This window comes from Odontesthes bonariensis, chromosome 20 (genome assembly GCF_027942865.1).
Source record: "Odontesthes bonariensis isolate fOdoBon6 chromosome 20, fOdoBon6.hap1, whole genome shotgun sequence".
Taxonomy (NCBI): domain Eukaryota; kingdom Metazoa; phylum Chordata; class Actinopteri; order Atheriniformes; family Atherinopsidae; genus Odontesthes; species Odontesthes bonariensis.
In genome coordinates, this window is record NC_134525.1 from 15,770,844 (window position 1) to 15,794,099 (window position 23,256).

Genomic DNA, 23,256 nt, shown 5'->3' on the forward strand with positions numbered 1-23,256 from the left:
TGCATGCATACATCAAAGTTTGAATAAGTTAAATAGCTTTTTTTTTTGGAAACAAATGAAGTGTAAAGCTTCTTTTTTTTTCCTGGAAGCACTGAAATGTAGTGTAAAAGCTTACACCATCTGTGAGATAAGTCAGTTGAGTCATTCAAAAGCTTCTCCTGCTTCTAATTCTGTATGAGACTAAAATAGATCTTGGTTCTTTATCATCTTGGTGGACACGTTGGACATTGGATTCCAGTGTGCATGGCTGTGTATATCTTTAGGGCAAAAAGTTGCATGGAAATCGGACATATAATACAATTTAGAGGAGAATTTAAGAAAACAGAGAGAAAAAATAAGTGTAAGTCTTGGGTCTGCTATAGAGGAATTTTTTAGCCTTAAGGAAATAGCTCACAAAAAGACAAACTGTCCAAGATTAGCCTTCCCTTTTGCCTTCTTGTTGTAAAACGTTTGCACGTGACGTACGTCACAAAACTTAGGAAAACCTATCGGCACACATCACTGACAGGAATGCTAACTCGGTTAGAGAGAGTTGTGTTAACATGGCGAGTCAGATGCGTGGGACAACTCGGATCATTTTAGGATTTGCTGAAAAAATATTGATTAAAATCTGCAAAATTTCCTGCCAAACACTGCAATGGCAAAATTGCTCGTGATGTAAAAACAAATATCTCAATATATGCTGCTAATCTCAGGTTTATTAACACAAGCTGCATTCCATCTCTGTACCTGTTGATGCAAGTTGGTTGTGGAACACGCACATAAAAGCAAGACCTCCTCGAATTTGAATTTCAGGCCTCATCAATACATCTGTGTTTGCCTATTTTCAAATCAAAATGCCCTTGCGTTACTTATATATGGCACACGTGGACACTGCATTAATGATAAATCATCAATAACGCACAGCTCTAATTTTTCATCTTGGATATAAGGCCTTGATACTAAAGATACAGAATTCTAAAAAGGTGTCAGGATGCCATGCACCTCGTTTCAGGAGCTTTGTTTCTCAAGTAAATCTTGCATGCGTCCATACTTTGACAAATTTGTAAATCGGTCAGAAAGGCACATAGTTCTGGTTCATCCGTTACTACTTTGTGTGAATTCTTTGGGTGTTCGAACACACTGTGTCACAATATGTCCCCTGAGAGTGTTTATCATTGGCTTGATTGCTGCATTGTCACAGTTAAGGACACCCACTGTATAATAGAAGAAGTCCAGCATTTCCTCACCAGCTGTTGCATGTCATTTACTCTGGTCATTTCTAGTTTATTTAGGGTGTTTTTGGACCAAAAAAATTCTTATCTATAGATCCATCTTTCTAACCTATTTGTCTGTCTGAGGATAGATGGATCCTATTTTCTATTTAAATCTTAATCAGGTTTGAAGAGAATTTTTTAGTTTACTTGGTTTTTTTATTCGTCATAGTGCCACTTCTTTCTTCCAGTAACTTAATTAAGCTCTCTTCTGCTGGTTCATTAGCTTTTTTTCTTGCATCATCCTGTGTATGTAGTATATCTGAATTCCATACTTTATTTTACTTTCTGCATTCACCCGCTCTGTCTGCCTCGAAGTAGCTGTGTCTGGTTCTGTGGATTGCATAAGAGTTTGATGATATAAATATCTGCAGGGGTGACCGACAGCTAATATGTGTGATGATTATGGGTGAAGAAAACCGAAAAAGCTGACACCTCACATCTCGGCTCCTGAAGGCAACGATATCAACTGGGACTCATGGAAGTATCTTATGATTTAGTGCTAGTATGCACTTGGAAATCCTGTTTTAAAGTACAACTTTACTTGATGACTGATTTCCTTTAATTTGGAAGAGAGAAACAAAAGACTAAATTAATTTTCTCAAAGTAGTGTCAGTCTCAAAACTGTCAAAATTGAGTTTCATTTGTAAGGTTAAGGGGAAATTCTATCTATTATGGCTTTCAGACTGTGGTTCACATTAGCAGTGCCAGCATGACCGGCCCTCTGTCTTTGTAGGTCAACACTCACATGCCTGTACTGAATGTGGTTAGGCACCGTGAAGGTTTTTTTTTTTTTTTTTTTTTTTTTTTAAGATGCATCTTCTTGCTTTTTCTGAGGTCTTTTGTTTGCATGGACCTTTCATTCTAACTCCAACATAGTGTTTCTACTCTTAAACTGCAGGATCTGCCCCTAAAATCCTAATCCAGCCCATATATCCTCCTCCTAAAGAAATGCTAAAGATTTTTAGCTATTGAGTTTAAAAATGAAAACTCTTTATCATCAAAATACTGACTTTTATCAAAAACCCTGTGCATGTGAATATATCAAATAAAAACACAGCTGAATGCATTTGGAATTTGTACGCTTTGATAAATTGGCCAACAAATGAGGATCGGATTATGTTGGGAATCAGAATTCATAATACGTGCTTATTACCAGGCAGATCTCGCTTTAAGCAGTAAAGGGTCCACCTTTACGCTCCTTTTCCCATCTCCATCTCTTCTTTTACAAGAAGCCACTCCGTCTTACATTGGAACATGTTGTTGCATAGCTTCACATTCTCTTAATTCTCAAGTTAAGTGGTTATATAGAAATTTAGACAGCCTGCACTTTCGCTTCATGCATGTGACCAAACTGCTCTGTGACGTTGTGACACGAAATCGGGTGCTTGAACAAATCTAGCCCACATGTTATTGTCTGCTTAGAACCAAAAATTTCATAATTTGCTGGTTAATGCTCCTCAGTTTTTGCTTCAGTCACAATTCTGCCAGTCAGATCCAAAATGCCAACTATGAGACAGTAATAGTGTGTAAAAAGTAGGGCTGTGTTCAAAAAATCGATCCACGATCCAATATCCAATATCGATTCACGCTCAAAAAACACGATATCGATCCAAAAATGTGTGGATCGATTTTTTTTTTTTTTTACGCGGAGGCGCACTATAGAAAGCGAGTGCCGGCAAAACGAAATCGAAACTTAAGGCGGCAAAATGGCTGAATCAGCAGCATCACTAAAAACACCACCTGGATTGAAGGCAGATGGTTGGAAACATTTTGGATTAGAGAGTCAGTCCAGGTAGAAGCCCAGAAGGGATGCAGATAAAGTGTGGATGCTTGGGGGTTAGTTTATGTGGTCCAGTGACGATCTGTCTGTCCTTCGGTGTGATGTTGACTTCTTTTTTCAATTAAGCCATCTGTTACATGAGCAAACTCCTGTATGTCATTTCACAAGTCTCTGGTTAAAAGACTGTGGGCAGGGGGTGCTTGAAGTTTTCCAATATGAGGGCCAGTTCATTTTAATTTATTTATGTTTTATTTGGTCATTGTTATTTAGTTCTGGTCATTGTTAATTCTGCCATGGTTATGTTACTTACATTTCAAAATAATACTTGTATTTTTTACTAAAATAAATACTTGATACTTGACTCTTCTCTCTCTCTGTGTCCCTCTTACACATACACAGATACAATCACCAACACATGGGGCCGTTTTGTCTATTGGACAGTATTTATTTCCATTATGTCTGTAAATAGATCGATATCGAATCGAATCGGATCGAATCGTGGATCGAATCGAATCGTGACCTTGTGAATCGAAATCGAATCGATCTAGGGAATTCGGATCGATTCCCAGCCCTAGTAAAAAGCCTAAAAAAGAAACACTTGCCATCTATTAAATCTTTGCAAAATTATTGACCATCAGTCATTTTTCAAACAAGTCTGACACAACCCCTGACAGTTCAGCTTATGAGCAGCACATTAGGCACCTACTGGTAGGCCATCCAATCATTGCATTCAGGCCACGTGCAGCGATTTTACTTGCCAATGACAGACCAACTAGACACACTGTACATATGTTTCACCTTCAGTGGTATGTATTACATATCAATTCAAGTTTGATGGCTTTTGTACCAAAAAATGTCCAAATTCTGTTTCAGTGTTAACTTAAAAAACATACAACTCAAGAATAACTTGTCAGGGTGATAACATTTAACACTTTCTATCAGACTTTGCAAAATAGTCAAAAATTATAACAAAAGTGATGGTTATAGCTTTCCTGTTCATTAGCAAATGTTTCCCTTCTGGCAAGAGCCTGATAAGTCTTACATTTGTAACTCCAGTGATACCCCCCCATCCAATATATCCATCTCTGTCAGCATACTAGTAGTGTGTGTCATCTGTTAGGAGCGAGTCAAGTCATTGTTCAGAAAAGGAAGGCTATACCATAATGCTGACAGAGCACACTCGCTCTCACCGGCTTCCTGTGTAATGGAGCAACAGCACGCGCTTGCTTCACTCCGGGCCGGAAAACCAGTCTTTATCACCATGGAGACAAAAAGGAAGTGGTGGTGTGAAATTTATCTGCAAGTTTGATAGCTGCTGGAAGATGAGCACATACACGCATGTGTTTGAGAAAGCAAAAAATAAAAGCTGCTCTTCAAAATATAAATTATGTCAGTAGCCTGAAAAATTAAATAAGAGTTATTACACAGTATTTCATGTAGATATAGATACTCCATATATTGTTGTTTTTTTTCACTTTCACTTTCTATTTACACGGCATTCATTCATGTTGATGATTTCTGCATTCTGGTGACCTCACTGACTTGCATAATGCGCAATCAAGCCGGTAATATTTAGGCATAATCTCTTCTCATGTTTGAAACGTGGCCTTGTTGGTGAGGTGACATCTCCCTACGTACCAAAGATGCATCTGTTTTAGCATCACTGACATCAGTGCCTGTCACACAAGGGTGCTGAGCTGAAACATGCTTGGGTTACTCTCACGCATGCCATTGTTTCATTATCTTTGGGTTCTTGCTGTCTTTCTTTTCAGATACAGTTACACAGAAAGTAAAACTCTTCTGTTAATGATGTATTCAAACTCTATGCTGTGTTGCTTCTTTGTCTTTGCTTTTGTTTCATTATCAATAATGCTTAGCTACACCAGAGCATATCTAAAGTATGCAGATGTTCAGTTTATGCTGTAAAGATGCCTGTAAACGTGTATTTGTTCCTAAAATGCAGCTGTGATCAATTAGTGCATATGAATTTGTTTGCTAAAGCGGTTTTAGGCAAAGTGGTGGAGAAGCAGGCTTTAACACATCAGGGCAAACGCTGTTTCTTTAGCGCTTCAGAGTAGAGTTTTGGTATTAGTTTACATTCAGTTGGACCTAATGCCTTTTAACCTCGATTAATTGATCAGGCACAATAGGCTTAACCAATTGTTTCAAGGCATGTCTCCTTTTGTTTTACAGGAGGATATTTTCTTTCACCCTCCAATCCACCATCTTTGCCAGCATGCTGTGTGCTGCCAGTGCCTGTTTTGAATATTGACTGTTTTTAATTGTTAGTCCTTTTAAAGTGAGTTAGTTCAATCAGGTGTGTTCAGACAGTGGCAACAAAGACTGCCAAGAGTGCAGAAGCTGCTTAAAAACAGACACACACACACACACACACACACACACACACACACACACACACACACACACCTACATTACAGGTTTTTAGAAAGCAAAAGCTCTCTTCAGGGCTAGTTTCTTAGCCATCTTTGCTAAAAAAAATTTCAACTTCAGATATTCTGGCCTGACTTGTAGTGGTTTGGAGTTGCTATCTCTCCATTAGCTGTTGTAATGGTACCTCTCTTCTGCCTAAGGCTGGGTAGCATGTTGACTTTTTAACATGAACCACTTTCTCGGTTACATGCACCAAGGGCCAGAGCTGTTGTCTTTGGTGGTTGGGGTTGTCTTCAGATGATATTGCGGTTATAAACTCAGTTATTTCTGGTTACGTGTTGGCTACCATATGGTCTTTAAAAGGGTGCAAACAGAAAAAACATGTACATCAGGCCTGTGCCTTTTCTCAAAAATCAAGTTTCAACAAATTTGAATTGCACTCTCATTCTTCAAGTGTATTCAAACAATCCCCGACTCCCCTTAAGATTCTAATCTTGTTGCATCCGAGTGGTGAAACCGGACACATAAGCTGATTTTTATGTGCATTTTAAAAATACTGCAAAAATACATGGTGAAATGTTAGGTTATAAATAGAGCATAAAGCAAGCAACCAGCCAGCTCTTCTACCTGCAGGGAACAACAAATAAACATGCATACACACCCAATTCTTATGATTAGCAAGCTGTGTGTGAGTCATAACAAATGCCAGGTCTGCGTAATGCAGCAGTGTGAACTATGTCCGCTCCAAGTGGAAATTCCTGCAATGTACCGTAGGTGTTTGAAGCCCTGCGGCTTATTTAGTGTGCAAGGTTTAAAAGCATCTTGTGGTGTCGCATTCTGTCGAATCCTTATGCAGACCTACATGTGTCACAGTTATTGAGACATATAACATTTTGAGTTTGTTTCGGGTATGCACGGCCTTCTATTAATTAGATGTCACCTGACCATATCAGTGTTATGTTTGAGTGAGCACTCTGGAGCTTTTCAGGAACATTTAGTGGCCGCGGTGTGACTAGTTTGAACTTTGTATTGCGTGCATATCATTTGCCGTTACATGAATTACCAGGCACTCACAGAAGCAGTAGGTAAATTTGGCTTATGATCAGCAGCTCAGAATAACCACACAGCTCATGTTGTTTTTTTTAATGATGGGGCTGGACCCTGTCCAAGCCACCATCAGGCCATAGGCAGGGTACGCCCTGAACTTGTTGTCAAGCCCTGTAGTGTGACGTCAGTGCCAACCACCACATCACTGATATGAATTGTTATGACAAAACATGAATTGTGACATGTATTTCTTACACGAGTATTTATGGCAAAACAAATTGTTGTGAGAATTGCGATATGGTGCGGCTTCTTATCTGTCAAAGAGGGTGTTGGTGGAGACGATACCCTGAGGAGAAGTAAAAGATCATGTTTCTCTCAAGTATCGTTGAGAGAACACTGACTATTCAATAAAGCTAAACGTGTAGAAAAAGGGAGATTCTTCAGCTGCTTGTGTCCACCACCGCTTTGTTGCACTGCACACTTTGCACTCTAATAAAAACTGTCATGGTGATGTGACATGTTGTGGAAAAAATTGTGCCTTTATGAGTACTTTATCAGCATACCTCACCTAAATTACCATCCAAGCTCACACAATTGGCAAATATTGTGCACACCTGTGTCTCTCTTTGTTACTTTCTTCAAATGAAGTTAACTCAATCAGACTAACTAAAATCTGAATGACTAAATGATGTCGCTTTGACAGGTTGATGAAGCCATCGTTGTTATAATAACTCATGTGTCAAACAGGTTTGTCAAGACACTAGGAATTTCCAACTTAGTACCACTCCCAATGAAAATACTCTACATTCAATCTAATTTTTAATACCACAGAGGCAGAAAAACACCTTAAAGGTTCAGTTGATCCGGCTACATCCCTATTCCCCTTCCCCCTACAGTTCTTGAAATCTGAAGACTACAACATCCTTAATCTATAAACCGTTCATATTACTGTACAGTTCAGTGAACAGGGCCAGAACTATGGTTCACAACCTGAAATAAGGCTTATTAACATGGCATCTCCCGGCTTTAATTAGAAGAACAAAGAACATCTTAACCTGTGAGTCCATCATTGTAAATATTTAACTTCTTTAAATTGCAAAAAATATATTTATGTATAGAAGAGTGAGTACGGTTGAATCTGACATTATTGATGCAAGTAGTTATGTGCATTGTTTCACACTGATTTATTTGTCATTTGAGAATTCACCTAATGACTGTGTAGTCATGCAAGATGACTAGCGTGGTAACTTTGCACCAGTCAAGAAATGTAAAGATGGTTAAGCACAAGCCACAATCCCTTGAAGTGTTTGTCATTCATCATCGCATTTCCCAGGATTAGTAGTCCCTCCAACATGCTGTGTGTGTGTGTGTGTGTGTGTGTGTGTGTGTGTGTGTGTGTGTGTGTGTGTGTGTGTGTGTGTGTGTGTGTGTGTGTGTGTGTACTGATCTATTTTAGAATGCTTTGTGTTTCTAATTTTGCCCGTTTTCTCTTTTTCTTTCTTTCTCCCCCCACAGATAAATGAGTTAAGCCATGTTCAGATTCCCATCATGCTCATGCCAGATGACTTCAAGGCCTACTCTAAGATCAAAGTGGACAACCACCTCTTCAATAAGTACGGTCTTTTTATATCACACAAGCATGAAACATGTGGATCGTCACTGAGCATATTTAGCACCAACACCATCTCCTAAACAGTATGCTTTGTATGTCCTGATTTTTTTTTTTATACACACAGGGAGAACATGCCCAGCCATTTCAAGTTCAAGGAGTATTGCCCTCTGGTGTTTCGAAACCTCAGGGAGAGGTTTGGAATTGATGATCAGGATTTCTCGGTATGATGACATACTGCACTTTTTGCAGTAGTCCTTGCATTACTATCACCTCTGTCTCAGATGTCTTTTTTTTTTAATTTATCACTAGATAATTTTGAAGTGGCACCTGAGGGTGCTGGTTTCTCCAGAAAGTTGCATGGTTTTACAGTCACAACATTAATGTATCTGAACCTGATGATTTCTCCCAACTTCAACCATGTGGTGTTGCACGTCCTGTGAATTAAACCATAAAACGCAACACTTATGACTTGAAACCGTTGCTGTGCTTTTTTTTGTCAGTGGTGTTTGAGTCCAGTCCTTTTCTTCCTTGTTTTTCCACTCTTTCCATGTAAATCCCAGTTTCCCAGTGCAGTCAGTGAGTTGGCAGTATTTGGAGGTCATTGTATCCCAGCACAGTGCAGCTGTCCTTCTTACATGTTTACATTAGGGTGCAGTTGGCTGCAGTGAGCGGGTAGTTGGGGATATTAAAAAGATGACCAGTTCATGGGAATGTAAAATTCGCTCAATGCTGCAGTAGTAATTAGTTGTAATTGAGAATGTTAACAGAAATTTATTTTTTGTTAGGAGAGTAACTAAAGTACCAACACAATACCCAGCTCTCTTGAAAGACAGTTCTCACTTTGCAACTCAGGCTGTAGATATGAAGAGTTTAAGACATGCGAGGGAGCCAATAGGTGAGGAATTCTTAGAGAATGAGGCATTGAGCCAGGGGATGTTGGATCATGTTACTTTTGAGCTCCAAAGTCTGGGCAGCAGCTGTTTGGGTCTGTGTGGAGCGTTGGACAGCAGCAGACGCAGGGGTCAGAGGCTCATATGTTTAGACTGCAGCGTGGGAGGTTGTGAGACATTAAGAAGGTAGATCAAGGACATGATGTCCTGAAAGCCTCATCCAAATCAACTGAGAGAGGAGTTAACTTATCGCTTTAATGCTGAGAAATGTCATTTCACATCATCTATTTATGAGAGGTCATGAGACACGCCTTTCCAAAGTTTCAGTATGCGCAATTCTCTCGATACATTAGTTCTCTGTGAAAATAATGAATCTGAAAGTATATATTTGAACTTGTTTTTATTCCATCTTTGCAGAACTCTTTGACACGCAGCGCTCCTTTGAACATTGAGGCCCAGGGACGGAGTGGGGCCCGCTTCCATACCTCTTACGACAAGCGCTACGTCATCAAAACCATCAGCAGCGAGGATGTGGCTGAGATGCATAACATTCTAAAGAAATACCATCAGGTGAAAACAGGACATCTTATATCTTATCTAAATACCAATCTTGTGTTGGATACATTGAAAATCTCATTTATCAGGGTACAGATTTCTTAGGATGGCTGTTTTACTGCTCTCTTATCGGCTAATCACATCAAAGCTTATCGCTGAACAAAATCTCATGAAGGGATCATGCCGTTTCCTTTTTTTGTTTTCTCTTACTTGTGGAGGCTGCTAGCAGCCATTGTGACCATAAAGTGGCCATAAATTTGTATTCCTCACTCTCTTTTGGCAGTTCATTGTGGAGTGCCATGGTAACACACTGCTGCCTCAGTTTCTGGGGATGTACCGGCTCACGGTGGACGGAGATGAGACCTACATGATTGTAACGCGCAATGTCTTCTCCCACCGTCTTTCCGTCTACAAAAAATATGATCTCAAGGTAGGAGGGGGTGGAGGGAGAGAAACATTTAAAAAAAAAAAAACTTAGCAACAGGAAGATGATCAGAACATGAGAAAAAAAATCCATTTTGTATAGCTGACACTGTACCGATCGATTGATGCCTCTAATTTTGTGGTTTATCTTGTTTTATTATTTTTCTCTATTATTTCCTATCAAGCAAAGGTCACTCATCTAAAAGATAGTTTGAATCCTTACTTTACAAGTGTGATCCATTTATTAGTTTGTGATCAAGAGATGTTTGTGAATTATTTCATTATGGTTTTTTGTTTTTTTTTAGGGGTCCACTGTGGCAAGAGAGGCGAGCGACAAGGAGAAGGTACAGTCACACGTCATGAGCCTGAACTTTTGTACAAACCCATACACGTTTAAACTCCCTATAACCGTCACTATATGCCTTAAACAGAATATTGATGTTAGCGATCACAAGAGAAAAGGCCAAAGTTTCACATTCTAAGACCAAAAAAGAGAAAATACATCCAACTCAATGAGCAGTTTTACAAACAAATCAGTGTGAATCGCTCCACATCACAGTCTGTCTTAAGTGCCTCTTGAATATTTTAATTGGTCATAATTTATGTAGTAAGAGCTTTAATCCATCAATTTATTGAGCTTGATTTAGCTTATGGAGCTTCCAACACTCATTTGGAAACCTTTCTGCTCGTTATGAAAGGTACAATCCTCTTGTTTTTTGACGAGATTTGTTGCTGAAAAAGTATCTCTTTCTCAGAAGGGAGAGGAGTCAACACACTACGAATCTGTCAGCTTGCTGTGGGGAAACTGAACAGTGTAGTCGCTCAGAATCTCGCAAAGATGTATGCAGATATGGTAAACATGGAAAGCGTGTGTCCGTCAAATAGGTCGAAGATGATAATAAGTCATTACGTTTCAGTTGAAAGCCATGTGGACGATTAGACAGTGAGAGTGAAAACAACCTGTTTCCAGTGTTTTTGAAAAACCAACGCAGCTTTAAACAGTTCCAAGCTCGCTGTCATCACCCAAATGCACTAACACAACTTTGGTGTTTGTTTTTGTTTCCTTTTGGGTGCAAATGACAGGAGCAAATATCCGTCTCCTTCAGTTAGAAAACACCTCCCCCCCCCCCCCCCCCCCCCCCATCCCTTTTCTAGCCACTGCACGCTATTTCTGTCTCTTTATTTCGCTACATCCCCTCTAACCTTGCTCCTGCAGTTCCTTTAGTTCTCCTGCTTGCTGTCTGTATGTGAAAGACTGAGGGTTGTGTGCAAAGTGTGTCTGGGTTTCTTTGTTTGTTTTTTTCCTTCAGTTTTGTTCAGTTGGATGTTGAGTCTTGAGTTTTCATTCTGAATGATCATGTTGCACGACAACGTGTATCTGGGATGGCAGTGTGTACCAATGTGTGTGCTGCGTATCAGCAACAGATTTTGTGTGATTGGTAGCGATGGTGGTGTGGCAGTTGGTGTGAGATGCTGCTTATTTTTAGTTTTTGGCTGTGTGCTGCTAGAGCCGTCTTCTGACAAAAATGAATTGCGTCACAGAAACTATAAGTGCCACACGGTTCGGTGCACTTTCTAAATGAGTAACAATTCTGAATTGGTCCTCCATTAGATGTTTTTGTTTTGATATACGATATAGGGATTTGACCGTTGGTGGGGAAGGTTGCTGACATTTTTTTTAACTCTGACTTCTTTGTGGCTCTGGACTACAAATTGTTTGTCAGCTTAGCAACGTTGGGAAGGAATAGTTGTCAGTAGTTTTTTTTTTCTCAGTGAATGTCTGCAAAAAAGCAGCATCTGAGGATTTAATACACACATACGTGAGCCCGGTGTGTGACCCCTTCCTGTCTGCGGCACATCTGCCGATGAAACTCTTTTTGCTGTGTAGCTGTGGAAATAACTGTAAGAAGCACTGTAGTACGTTGTCATTCTTTGACAATGACAGCCTCAGCCTATTGTCCTTTAGTTGATCACCCTCAGTTAAATGTAGCTAATTAGAAATGTACAGTAACTGCAACGAAGGTGAAGCTTCTATTGATACACAGACTCACTGAATGCAATGATCAGCATGTGATCACACACACGTTTACATAAAAGCTAGAACATATCTCAGACCATAAGACTATGACTATTTGAAGGATCTGACAACGGAATGCTGGTTTCTGCCTTACTTACAGTTATATTTACCAAGTACTTGGTGATCGTGGGTAAATGTGCTTCCTTGAAATCATTCTCATGTGATTGAAGTGGACACGACACTAACATCAGTTCACGCTAATATTAAAGCTCACACAACCTGTAGGTGGCCACTACGATGAGAAACGAAGTGCATCGTGGCATTTGGCAGGAGGGAAAAATCTGCGTTTTGTTCAGTGCATCTTTGTGTGGGAAAAAAAAATAAATGATGCACAAAAACAACAAGCACAGCAGGGTACTCTCCTGAATGCATGGCTCTCCCTTTCATGCATGCATCTGCATGATATCTAACATTTTCTGCATCCTTTATGAAGTGACTTTATGTCTAACACATTTCGATGTGTATGAACACCAGCGTCATTCTTTTGCACGTTGTCGACATGATCTGTTCTACCCACATCCAGTTTGACTTGTGTTTTTCCCTTTCAGAGAAGACATTTTGCTTTTCTTTTAGCTGCTGCCTCTGGTTTTTGTTGTCAAACAGCAGCTGGCTCTCTTGACACATTTTCTTTATAGGATTTACCAAGTTTAACGGTCAGTGGTTTGACAACTTATTTTTTTGTTTTTGTTGTTATCAATTGATCTGAAGTTATGCACAAACTACGTCTTTTATGGGTTTGTTGCTTTACTTGTTTTGTGGTCGACGGCAGAAATCCTGATCTTGCCTTTATCGTGGACACTGATCCACAAGTTTCAAAACGCTGATGTTTTTACTCGATCGCAGTTTTTGCTCTGTGACCTGGAAAATGGAAAGGTTGTGTTTGTATTCCACTGAGCATCTGCCGGTCTGTGGTTTTTGGTAAGAGAACCTGTTTCTCTTCCAGCTGTCTGCTCTGCCCCTCGGCATTAGTAGTTTTTTTTTATACTTTCCTCTCTCCTCACTGCAGCACCGGTTGGTGTCTCCATTGAGGGCACATGGCTTTAATGTGGCAGTATTAATGAGTATCAGCTGTCTTGATATTTTATATCCCCTTTTACGCAAAGTGTAAGCCCTTAGATGCAGTACTGCACAGGGTCAGATGTTTGGCAGCATGCAGGTTTATTGCATACAAATGAATTTGGTTGTTTCCTTGCTCTGCTTAGGCTCTGATCACCACTTTTAAGAGCAGCACTGTGAGGTTGCTTCCTTTCCCTGTGAAGCCTTTGAGGCAGAAAAAGGTCATGACACCATTGTAGACAGACTCTCTCAAATTTGAACACTGGGGAATAAGATTAGAGAGTATAAAATCTTATTTAAGGGTTAAAAATCTTTCCACTTTTCACTTGAGATGAGGCTGTTGGAGAATGACATGCACTTTCTTGACCCAGACATAATGAAGACGTTTGAGAATTATAAACCTGTGTACTGGTCATGCAGATCTCCTGCGTGATGCCCTTTTTTTTTTTAACCCTTGACCAATTTTTTAAAAAACCGATTGTGCTCTGTTACATTTTAAACACTTTGCCTTTACTTCCAACTTCCTTCCTCCCTTCCTCTTTCCTTTCTTCTCTCCTCTCCTCCACCCCTACCGTCCCTCCCTCACTCCTTCTCTAGCAGCCACCCCCACCAGAGGATGTGCCCCCGCGGCCCAAATCTGGTAACGTTCAGCAAAGGCTGCAAACACTGCGGATTGCCACGCGCTTTTACTGCGCCATGAAACACGTAAGAGATGTAAGAGAACCAGGGCTCATATATCAGGCATGATCTATTAAACCAATGTTAATTTATTGGAATATATATATTTTTGTTTATCTTTCTCTGCGGCTGAAACGTTTTTTGTTTCCTCGTGTTCACCAATTATTTTAAGGCCTTATTTTCCGCACATTTCATCCATTTACACTCGCCTTTTGCTCAGCTTGTCAGTAAGTTCAGTTTTAGTTTTGCCAGACACTTAATTTTTGTTTGCACCATTCACTCAGCAGCACCTACATGTATCTGAAACATTGGAGACACAAGAAATGGTAGAGTAGGATTATGCCATTAAGGGGGGCGGATTTCCCCAGTGTTTCTGAAGCATTTACAAATGAAACCAAACCCGTACGTTTTTTGGCAGATGACAACATAACCATGTGCGAACCCTAGCTGTTAAAAAAACGCAGTACCAGTACATGTTTTGATGTCTTTTCTTCTTCATAAGAAGAAGAACTGTTTCCTTTAACACAACTGATCAAAATTCGAGTGAAATGCCAGCCCAAGATATGAACTAGGTTGGCTGGACTGCACATTTTGTGGTGATCTGGCCTAAAGGCTGTGGCAGTGCGATAAGCATTCTGTCAGATCCCAGCGTAGATTTTTATAGTTGGCCTTTTCTCTTCCAAAAACTGTCATTCACTAAGACAGCCATAATGGCTTTAAAAGTGCTGCTTTCACTGTAGAGGCATCTATTATTCGATAGTAACGATTAACAAAACCATTCAATGCCCAGTTTAGACTTCTCCAAACAGTTTTTTCTGTTGCAGTTTTAATACACATCCAAACAGTTGATGATACAAAATGATGTTCTCAGCTTCCACAGTATCTTCTGCTGTTCCCGTGCCCGATGAACATATGAAACACATGGCCATTTTTGCCTCACATGTCTTTCTGGCTGTGGCACTCTGCTGGTTTGCTATTAAAATGATTAACAAACTCGAAGTTCTGACCCAGGCTGTTGGTATTGTTTTACTGGTAGAGTTACTGTTTGCTACAGTAGGTCATATGTGGATATTATCATCATTAGGACATATGACATGCTTTAAAGGCTGAGGAGCATCCCAGTGTCAGCATGCCACAAACCCTACATAGAGTCTTTGCTTTGTCAGCAAGGCATCAACATTCATTTACTAAGCAGCTGACAGGAAACGGGACAGGTGAGATTTGTTTTTGAGGTTGTGGAGAAATTGACCTGTCACACAGCTTTACAAGGTTCAACAGCAGCAGCAGGGAGTGACAGTCCAACTTGCAGTCCTTGAACTGGTTGGAATGACTTTGAAACTGAAGTGAAAGACAATTGAAATGTATACACAGAAAGATGGATAACGTAGGTGTGAGTTGTATCCAAAGGTGACAGAGCTGTGAAATGTTTTCAGGTTAAGGTCACTCTTTGCAGTCAGCCTCATGTTGCTTTTTCATTTCACTTTGTGCGTCTCATGTGTACTCAGTCAAGCCAGTTGTACATCCCATACTTACTGCAAATTGGAGGTCTATGTCTGTATATGTCTGTATATGTGCTCACTTGTCCCTTTTTTTGTGTGATGGGATCCTTTGTTCATTTGTGTAAATAATACGTATTCCGTATGTGTGTCAGTGTGTCCTGTCTGAGCTTATTCTCGCGCTACAAAATGTTATGTTTTGCTGCTCTTCTCCTGCTACCATAGAAACATTGTAGTAGCTAATCTACTGCTGTTGCCCTGTTACCTCATTTCCTGCTCTCTTTTTTTCCCCTCAGTGACTCAGAACTAGGCCCCCGTTCCCTCCCTCCGCACGTAACACCTCTTCCCCCTACAGGCTGCCGGCACTTTTGCAGTATTCTGGTTAAGAGGAAAATAAATCCCATTAGATTAAGATTTAAATTTAGGAAACTCCTTCATTCTACATGTAGCCTGACTAGTCGGACTTCCTCTCAAAAATGTACTTGCTTTATAGAGTTTTAATTTAACACACATTTAATATTATTGTGAACCACGTTCTGATTTATGGAATACATCTTGGAAGAACTATAATGGTATTATTTATTTCAGTTAAATATTGACTGATTATACTGTTTATAGTGAAGGCTTTTTGGAGTCTATTCTGCCAAAAAGGATCTTTTGTGGCTTTGAGCAGGGTGTCCTGCTTTCTGATGGCACAGAGCGTGTGGGTCTGCAAGATGCATTTAAAGCATTATCCAGACTTGTGTGCCAAAATATTAAGTAAATCCGTTTTAAGTGAACTATATTAGAAATATGCTAAATGTTTGATCTGTTCCCTTCGGTGAACACGTCAGATCTGTTTACCTTGAAAAGAGGTAAGCCTTGGTTTGGACAGACTTCTTGTACCAACTCAGACTGAATCAGACAGGCTTATCCAACAAACCGCAGACACTAAGCCTCATATGTGGACGGGGTATTTCAACATGCAGGACTGTCAGGCAGAGGGAATTAAGTGCACACTGTTGACTCAGTCTTCGGATTGTTGTGTAAATCAGTGTTGTCATGCCTTTTGAAATACCCCCTTAATTACTTAAGTTGAGCAATAACACATTTTCGTATCGTAGGGGAAAAAAGGTTATGAGATTTGATTAAAACACCAGAATTCTGTCCCATTTTTTTTCCCTGCAGTCTGTTCAGTGCCTCTCAGGGTTGTCTTGTGGTTTTGTCTTGTCTTTATCTGGTTGCTAATCTCCTATACTAATGGGCAGGCCAAGGAGCTGCCCACCTACAAGGACAATGACTTCATCAATGACGGCCAGAAAATCTACATTGATGAGGAGAACAAGAAAATGTTCCTGGATAAGCTCAGGAAAGATGTGGAGGTATGTTTCTAACATGAGAATGCAGACCCTCTGCTATCTTGTTATTTAACTTTTGGGTAGATCAAGACTTTAGAGATGGAGAATTATGCTTGGAAATATCTCTCTTGCTGTCTCTCATTCACCCTTTATTACTACAGAATACTTTCCTCCAAAGTTTTTTACTTTGTTCGATCACCCATCTCCATCATTATATTTGTTTTCCTGCCTTCTTCCATCATTCTCAGTTCCTGGCCCAGCTGAAGCTCATGGACTACAGTCTGTTGGTGGGGATCCATGACATTGAGCGAGCCGAGCAGGAGGAGGTGGAGAGCGAGGACAACGAGGCAGAGGAAGAGGGTGAGAGTGACGGAGGGGGTATTGGGACACCCCCTGACAGCCCAAGCAACACCCTCGACAGCACCAAGCCCCTTTCACCTGGAGAGTTTGATCCCGCCATCGATGTCTATGCCATTAAAAGCAACGATGGTGAGCGGCTATCTGCATGAGGGTTTCTGGTTTATAGCAGAATGAGAGCTAAAAGGATTATTGAGAGCTCCCCCTACTGGTTGCTGTTTAAAACCTCAGCAAGCAAATACTTATTCAACTGTGTCCTGATTTTGTTTTTTTTCTGATGCTGCTTTGCAGATGCATAGATTCTCACTTAGAGTGCATTTGCTTCAAACTACAGGTGCTCCCAGGAAGGAGGTGTACTTCATGGCTGTTATAGACATCCTTCAGCATTATGATGCCAAGAAGAAAGCTGCCCACGCCGCCAAAACTGTCAAACATGGGGTATGTAGCTGCATATGTGACCTTCTCAAACTGTTCTGCTATTATCTAAATAGTTCAGGTCCTCCAAATTAATTCTTTAGGAGGACCATTTGAAATTTTAACCGTGCCACATAGACATTCAAAGCAAATAAATCCTCTGTCTTCTTCTAGTAAATGCTTTTGATACACAGCTAAAGCTACAGAAACGTTAAAATGGTGGTTTGTCGTCAGGGGGGAAATAAGGTAACCAATTGTCAAGCTTTCTTTTATCAAACGACGCTCCCTGCAATGCCGAAACACCGAATCACACCGAACAATGTTAATATACGTAGCTGTAAAAGCTGTATAAAAATGAAGCAACAAATGGCAATTGTGAATGCCATGCTGCAGCTCAGTTTTTTATTGCCCTTTCTTGAATTAAGCCGACTAAACACTACACTGGCTCTGGAATTTTCAACATATTAGTCATAATAAAATGTGACGTGGAAACAGAAAGAACTGGTTCACATTTGGCTCCAGGAGCAACAATGGAACCGCGTTGGTGGGAAAACCCCAGGAGTTACCAAGGTAGTATCAGAAAGATAACAGTAAAGATGGGAAAAGAAATCAGACTATGCTGCATTACTTTTTGACTCCAGCTGAAAGTATCGCCATCAAGGGCAGATTCTGTTTCAGCGAACACATGATGTGAGTCACTTGAACCTGAAGGCAGCTCATCCCAAGTTCTGCTGTCATGGCTGCCTTTTCATCCTTTTTAGATTTCTGCCAACAGATGCACTGCGGTTCCATCAGCGCGTCTGACCCCGGGTCAGACGCGCTGATGACCAGTCTTCGTTTGTTTCGTGCTCTTGCAGTGCTTCATCATTCAGTGTTTAAAGTTTGCTGTCAAGTTGGTGAACAAATTTTTCTGCAAATGTGGAGTCACACTCAGAGCATTACATGCAAACACATGGCTTTGCTTTCTTTGCAGCAACTCAGCCATAAAAACTATATTCCATATGCACACACACACACACACACCAGCCCTTGTTTAATTTGGATGTTAAACACGATATGTAACAATTTAAAATGGATTAAAAAAAGCCACAATATGATGCTTTCAAATACTGGCAGTTATTTAGGACTCGGTCCTAAACTCCACAGTCCTAACCCTCCTTACAATAGTTCAAAACATTATTACAGTCAGTTAACTAAACATGTTAAGATGATAGTCATTTACTGTTAAAGTCATATGTGCAAACTCCATATATGACGGAATACTGGGAGCGAAACATGCCAGAGGCCATTAAACTGGGCTTCTCTGGCCAAACTTTCACGGCCCACGCCCACCGCATACCTTTATTTCCCCTCTGACTGGTTACTCCACATCCTTTTTTAAAAGCCTTCTATATATTATGTAGGACAAACCACTTAGAAATTTAAGGGGAAAGGCTTTTTGTTGTTTGTTTGTTTTCCTCAAGAAAAATGTCACATTTGTTGTCGCTGACTGGCGGCAGGCTGGTACGTGTCACATGTTTCTCATGTGTACCTCCGCAGGCCGGAGCAGAGATCTCCACGGTGAATCCCGAGCAATACTCCAAGAGGTTTTACGATTTCATCACGACCATCCTCTCATAGCCTCCAGGAGCGACGGGGGAACATGGGAAAGGGAGGGCAAGTGGGGGAGTTGGGTGGAGAAGAGAAGTGGCGGAGAGAATAACCATCGAGAGGCTGAATTAATAAGGTGCTGTGATGGCTTTGTGTCGCTCTCCCTCGTCCTCGTCCCCCCTCTGTTTGCTTCTCTCTCCTTCAGCGGGGCGCCGCTCTCTGCAGCTAAACAAAACGTTGTTCGTTTACATTTAACCTCTCATCTTTTGAGTTCTGTTCATGCGTTACATCGGATGATAAGGTTATAAGCAAGTGTCCAAGTCATTACATTTTTCATACAAGCTGTTCTTGTTTATTGTTTTTAATGTGGGAATGTGGCTTCTTTTTTCTTTTTTTTACTGCCCCAAACAAAACATCCAGCACCTTCTTTTTCTCTCTCTTCTTCTTCTTTTTTTATGTTTGTACTTGTCATTTACCTCTTGATTTTTATTGGGATGTTGAGGAGGGTGTCATGCGTGTACATATACAGAGTGAGGACAAGCCAATGGCTGAGGCCGGATTACAGCACAGAGGGAAGTCCCTCTCGCGATGAGGAGGCTTGGGCAGGACATAAAGAGGAAGTTTGCGTTGAGCCTTGCCTAATGCAGTTACTTCGTTTCAGGAAGTAGGATGTAGTCTTCCAATAGGCCAACAGCCGAACCCGCTCCCAAATGTTGTTCAAGCACTCAGCCAAACAAATCTTCCCGTTCGGGTTCCTCCTCCATCATTCAGCTTTCAAACGTCTCCTCTTCCCCTCCTGTGAGCTTCTGGGTTATTCTCTCCCAGTAACAACTCCTCTTTGCTAAATTCTAATATTTGTTTACGCCTCAGTGTCAGTGGTTTGTCTTCTTTGTAACGCACAGTGATTTAGAATAATAAAGGGAAGGACATGTATCTTTTAAAATGAGAGGAGGAGGGATTCGAGCGTAAAGCTTCTTTACTGTCGTTCTGATGTTTGGCGTCGCTGGGATTTCGCGGTTTCTGTCCCTGCTGCAGAGGATGGCCAAGAAGTCATGTTGGACTCCTTATTCTCGCATAGGGCGTCAAAGTGAAACATCAGCATCCCTTTGCTTTCCATTGCCAAGAGCACCTTATGAGTAAAATCAAAACTGTTGCACTTTGATTTGTTCCTAGAAGCTATTCTGTTACTTGCGCAGCAACAAAGAAGAAACTCTTTGAACTGAATCGTAGTTGCCTGATCTCAAATCCCGTCTCCCCACCCCCCCACACACACAATTCGTCTGCTGTTGCTTCTTCTTAATGGGATTGGTTGGAAATAATTTCCTGCAGCACTTGCTGAGGACAGCTGATGAGTTGTGTTTGCAGGACTTTTATCAACGAACCTTTTCCCGTCTCAGAAGAAGCGCTCGGCGGCGGTGTGTAGCGGTGGTTTTTTTGGGTGAGCAGGCATCAGTTTTACTGTGCTTGTGCGTTCATGGCACACGGAATGCAGTTTACCTCTAGCATCGTACCAGCGCACACCCAGCGACGGAGAAGGGTGTGTGTGTCAGTGTTCAAAAGTTTTAAATGGGGGGTAAAAAAGGGGGAGGAAGGAGGTTGGGGAGAGTAGCTCCAGATATTTGTTGTTACGTTGTAAACACCAACAGCGCCGCTCTCTAACCTCCGTCGTGAGTCGGTTAGAAGTCGTTGTTTGTGTTATTATTGCAGATTTATTATAATTTTTTATTACGTTTATTATTATCCGTGTTCGATTTCGGTGATTTTATGAAAGTTTTTTGGGTTTTTTTGTTGTTCCTGATTTATTTTTTTCTTATTATTTTGTATATTTTGCACAAGAAAAAAAGGAACCAAATGTTACAAACACGACCCCAATTAGTCGACGCGGTCTTAACAAGGGAAATGCAATATTACTCGTGTGTAAGTGAGAAAAGTCTTTCTCTTTTTTCTTTTTTTTTCTTCCGGCGCGACTTCTCGCATCACCTCCTCATAAACCAACGACTCCTGTGACCCGCACAGAAAGCTTCCGCTGCGACACGCTCGTCCGGATGTCGGATGGCGTTAACCTTTATTTTTCTACATTGGATTTTAGTCTTAAAAAGTTCTGCGGTTGTATTAAAAGGAAAGAGAAAAAAAAAAAAAGGATTGAAGAAGGTAATGAAGAATGATGGCGTTTGAATTTTTTTTTACAATTTGTTGATGTACGTGGTGGGGAGGGGGTTAAAAACAAAACAAATTGCATGTTACAGTTCCCCTCCCCCTCTTCAGTGTGCGCCCCCCCCACATCTGTGAGCTGTCCCATGCTTTAAATAACTGTTTTTCATTGTATACACTGTGCAAGATGTGTGCCTTTATACTCCAAATTATTTAATTTTATATTTTGTAATCTTTTTTTAAAACAAATGGTTATTTTAATAATAGGGTGTTTACTGTTAGGTCTTAGTTTCAGCTTCTTTTTTCCCCCCTCTGTCTCTTTTTTTTCGGCACCTCTGTGTTTAGGTTTGTTCTCATCACTCGGTCGGCTGAATAAAACCACTCCAATGATTGTGTTCTAACCAACATGGGAAAAAAAAAAGAAAAGTGAATTGGATTGTGTAAGTGTAAATCCATTGTTGTGATTATTCGGTGTGCGCAGGCATCCTTCTTTCTTTTCTTTTTATTCTGCTCAGATTAGAGGCAGGTCTGCTGACTTCAACCCTCTGTCGGTTCATGCTAGTTCTGCCTTTTATTAAAAATGTGTGTGTGGAAGTGCATTGTGGGGTGTTTTTGTGTGTGTCGTGGTGGTGTTTCGTCGTGCCCATCCTGTCTTAACGGACGGCTTCCACCAGCTCAGGAGTTTGTCAGCGTGTCGTTACATTTACCAACCGCAGGTGCAGTCAGATGAGATTATTATTCAATTTCTGTTCGCTTCCGTTTGGTGTTCCGCTCAGTTCTCAGACTGGTTCTGTTGGGTTTGTGTAACTCTGATCTCAGTTATCAGACGATCAATTCATCCAGTCAGCGGCTCCTTGATATGTGCTCTTTGACTGTAAACCTTCTGTTTTTTTGTTTCCCTTTCCACATGCAGTAGCTCACCATGTACGCGGGTCGTGTCATAGATGGAAATATTGGGGGGGTGGGGGGAATAAGGGAACGCAAACATCCTTTCATCTGCCTTCTGTTTGGCCCCAAAGACGCCTTTGTACAAGCGTGGAAGGCGAGCTTTTCTTCGTGGTCTTGGAATATCAGCTCTGTGACACCACACTCTAACAGCTGATTATAACACGTCCCGTCCCTGGAAATAAATGAGTCCCTGCTTTTGTGGCTTCTCTTGTGAAATAAACTCCACCGGTCAACCGTTTATTGCCAAAAGCATCTCAGCAGTCCGAGCTGCCCCAACACGAGCTTGAAGAACATTGTGTTTCATATAATGTGGGTTTTTTTTCTTCTCTGTGGTAGATGGAGTAAGGGGTGCATTTGCTCGTATGTGAACGTGTCCAAAGTTATGGGAAACGGCCCCGTGCTGACGTGGTTTCTCAAGCTCAAGGGAAAACGAAACTACAAATGCAAACGACTAAAGACCAGGTGACGTCTGCAGATGTGAGGCCGCATTCTTTGGCTTTAAAGCGGAAAAATCCACAAGCTTTGTCGACAGCACAGTCTTTCAGAGCTGTGGAGGAAATGGAAAGAGCAGAATCCGCTGAATTGGCACATAGAAACCAGGTCTGCACACGGGACGCGGCACCTCACACCTGCAGACCCTCTCTGGTCCTCAAACAGCCTTCAGTGCTTTCAGACTCCACCTGAAACACTTGAGCCATGCTTGAAGCATCTCTCTGTGTTCGTGCGCGTGCGTGATTGTGTTTTGTTGTCTGATGATGCTGAGTGTTTCCCTTCAGTGGCAGAGAGGCCAAAATGATCTTGTCTGTGTATTGTTCTTCACATTTAATGATGATGATGATGATGATGATAATAATACACTCCATTCCATAAGCGTTCACTCAAAACAAATTAAAGCACTTGTTCTGCTTGAAATTATCTTGAATCTTTGTTTTTTTTTCACTTTGTTGTTCAAACTTTGAGGATCCAATGCCTGCATGTTTGTTCCTTATTTGTTGAATATTAGTATATATTTTTTTCTCCCTTCGGTCTGAAACAGAGGACAGAAAAAAAACTCATTTTGAGTTTCTTTGCAAAAAGAAATAAAAAAAATATGGTTTGTGTTATGATTAAATAATTCTGCCTTCAGCAGTTAAATTACAGCGCGTTTAAGTTGATGAAATGTCACGAATAGGGTTTTTAATTTGATCGCCGTTGCCCT

At 40.8% G+C, this 23,256-nt stretch overlaps 1 protein-coding gene across 5 annotated transcripts in view; it reads left to right on the forward strand.

The window, feature by feature from the left end:
* Positions 1 to 22,970, forward strand: part of pip4k2aa (phosphatidylinositol-5-phosphate 4-kinase, type II, alpha a) — a 29,082-nt gene extending 6,112 nt beyond the window's left edge. The window contains exons 2-11 of one of the 5 annotated variants that reach the window (XM_075453022.1): positions 7,990 to 8,087; positions 8,211 to 8,307; positions 9,394 to 9,546; positions 9,815 to 9,961; positions 10,260 to 10,298; positions 13,685 to 13,801; positions 16,509 to 16,622; positions 16,847 to 17,087; positions 17,290 to 17,393; positions 18,909 to 22,970. In XM_075453022.1, the coding sequence (XP_075309137.1) occupies positions 7,990 to 8,087; positions 8,211 to 8,307; positions 9,394 to 9,546; positions 9,815 to 9,961; positions 10,260 to 10,298; positions 13,685 to 13,801; positions 16,509 to 16,622; positions 16,847 to 17,087; positions 17,290 to 17,393; positions 18,909 to 18,989 (1,191 nt within the window). In that variant the 3' untranslated portion in view covers positions 18,990 to 22,970. The remainder of the gene's footprint in view (positions 1 to 7,989; positions 8,088 to 8,210; positions 8,308 to 9,393; positions 9,547 to 9,814; positions 9,962 to 10,259; positions 10,299 to 13,684; positions 13,802 to 16,508; positions 16,623 to 16,846; positions 17,088 to 17,289; positions 17,394 to 18,908) is intronic. The other 4 variants (XM_075453024.1, XM_075453023.1, XM_075453025.1 and 1 more) reach the window with 4 other exon arrangements.
* The last annotated feature ends 286 nt before the right edge of the window (positions 22,971 to 23,256 follow it).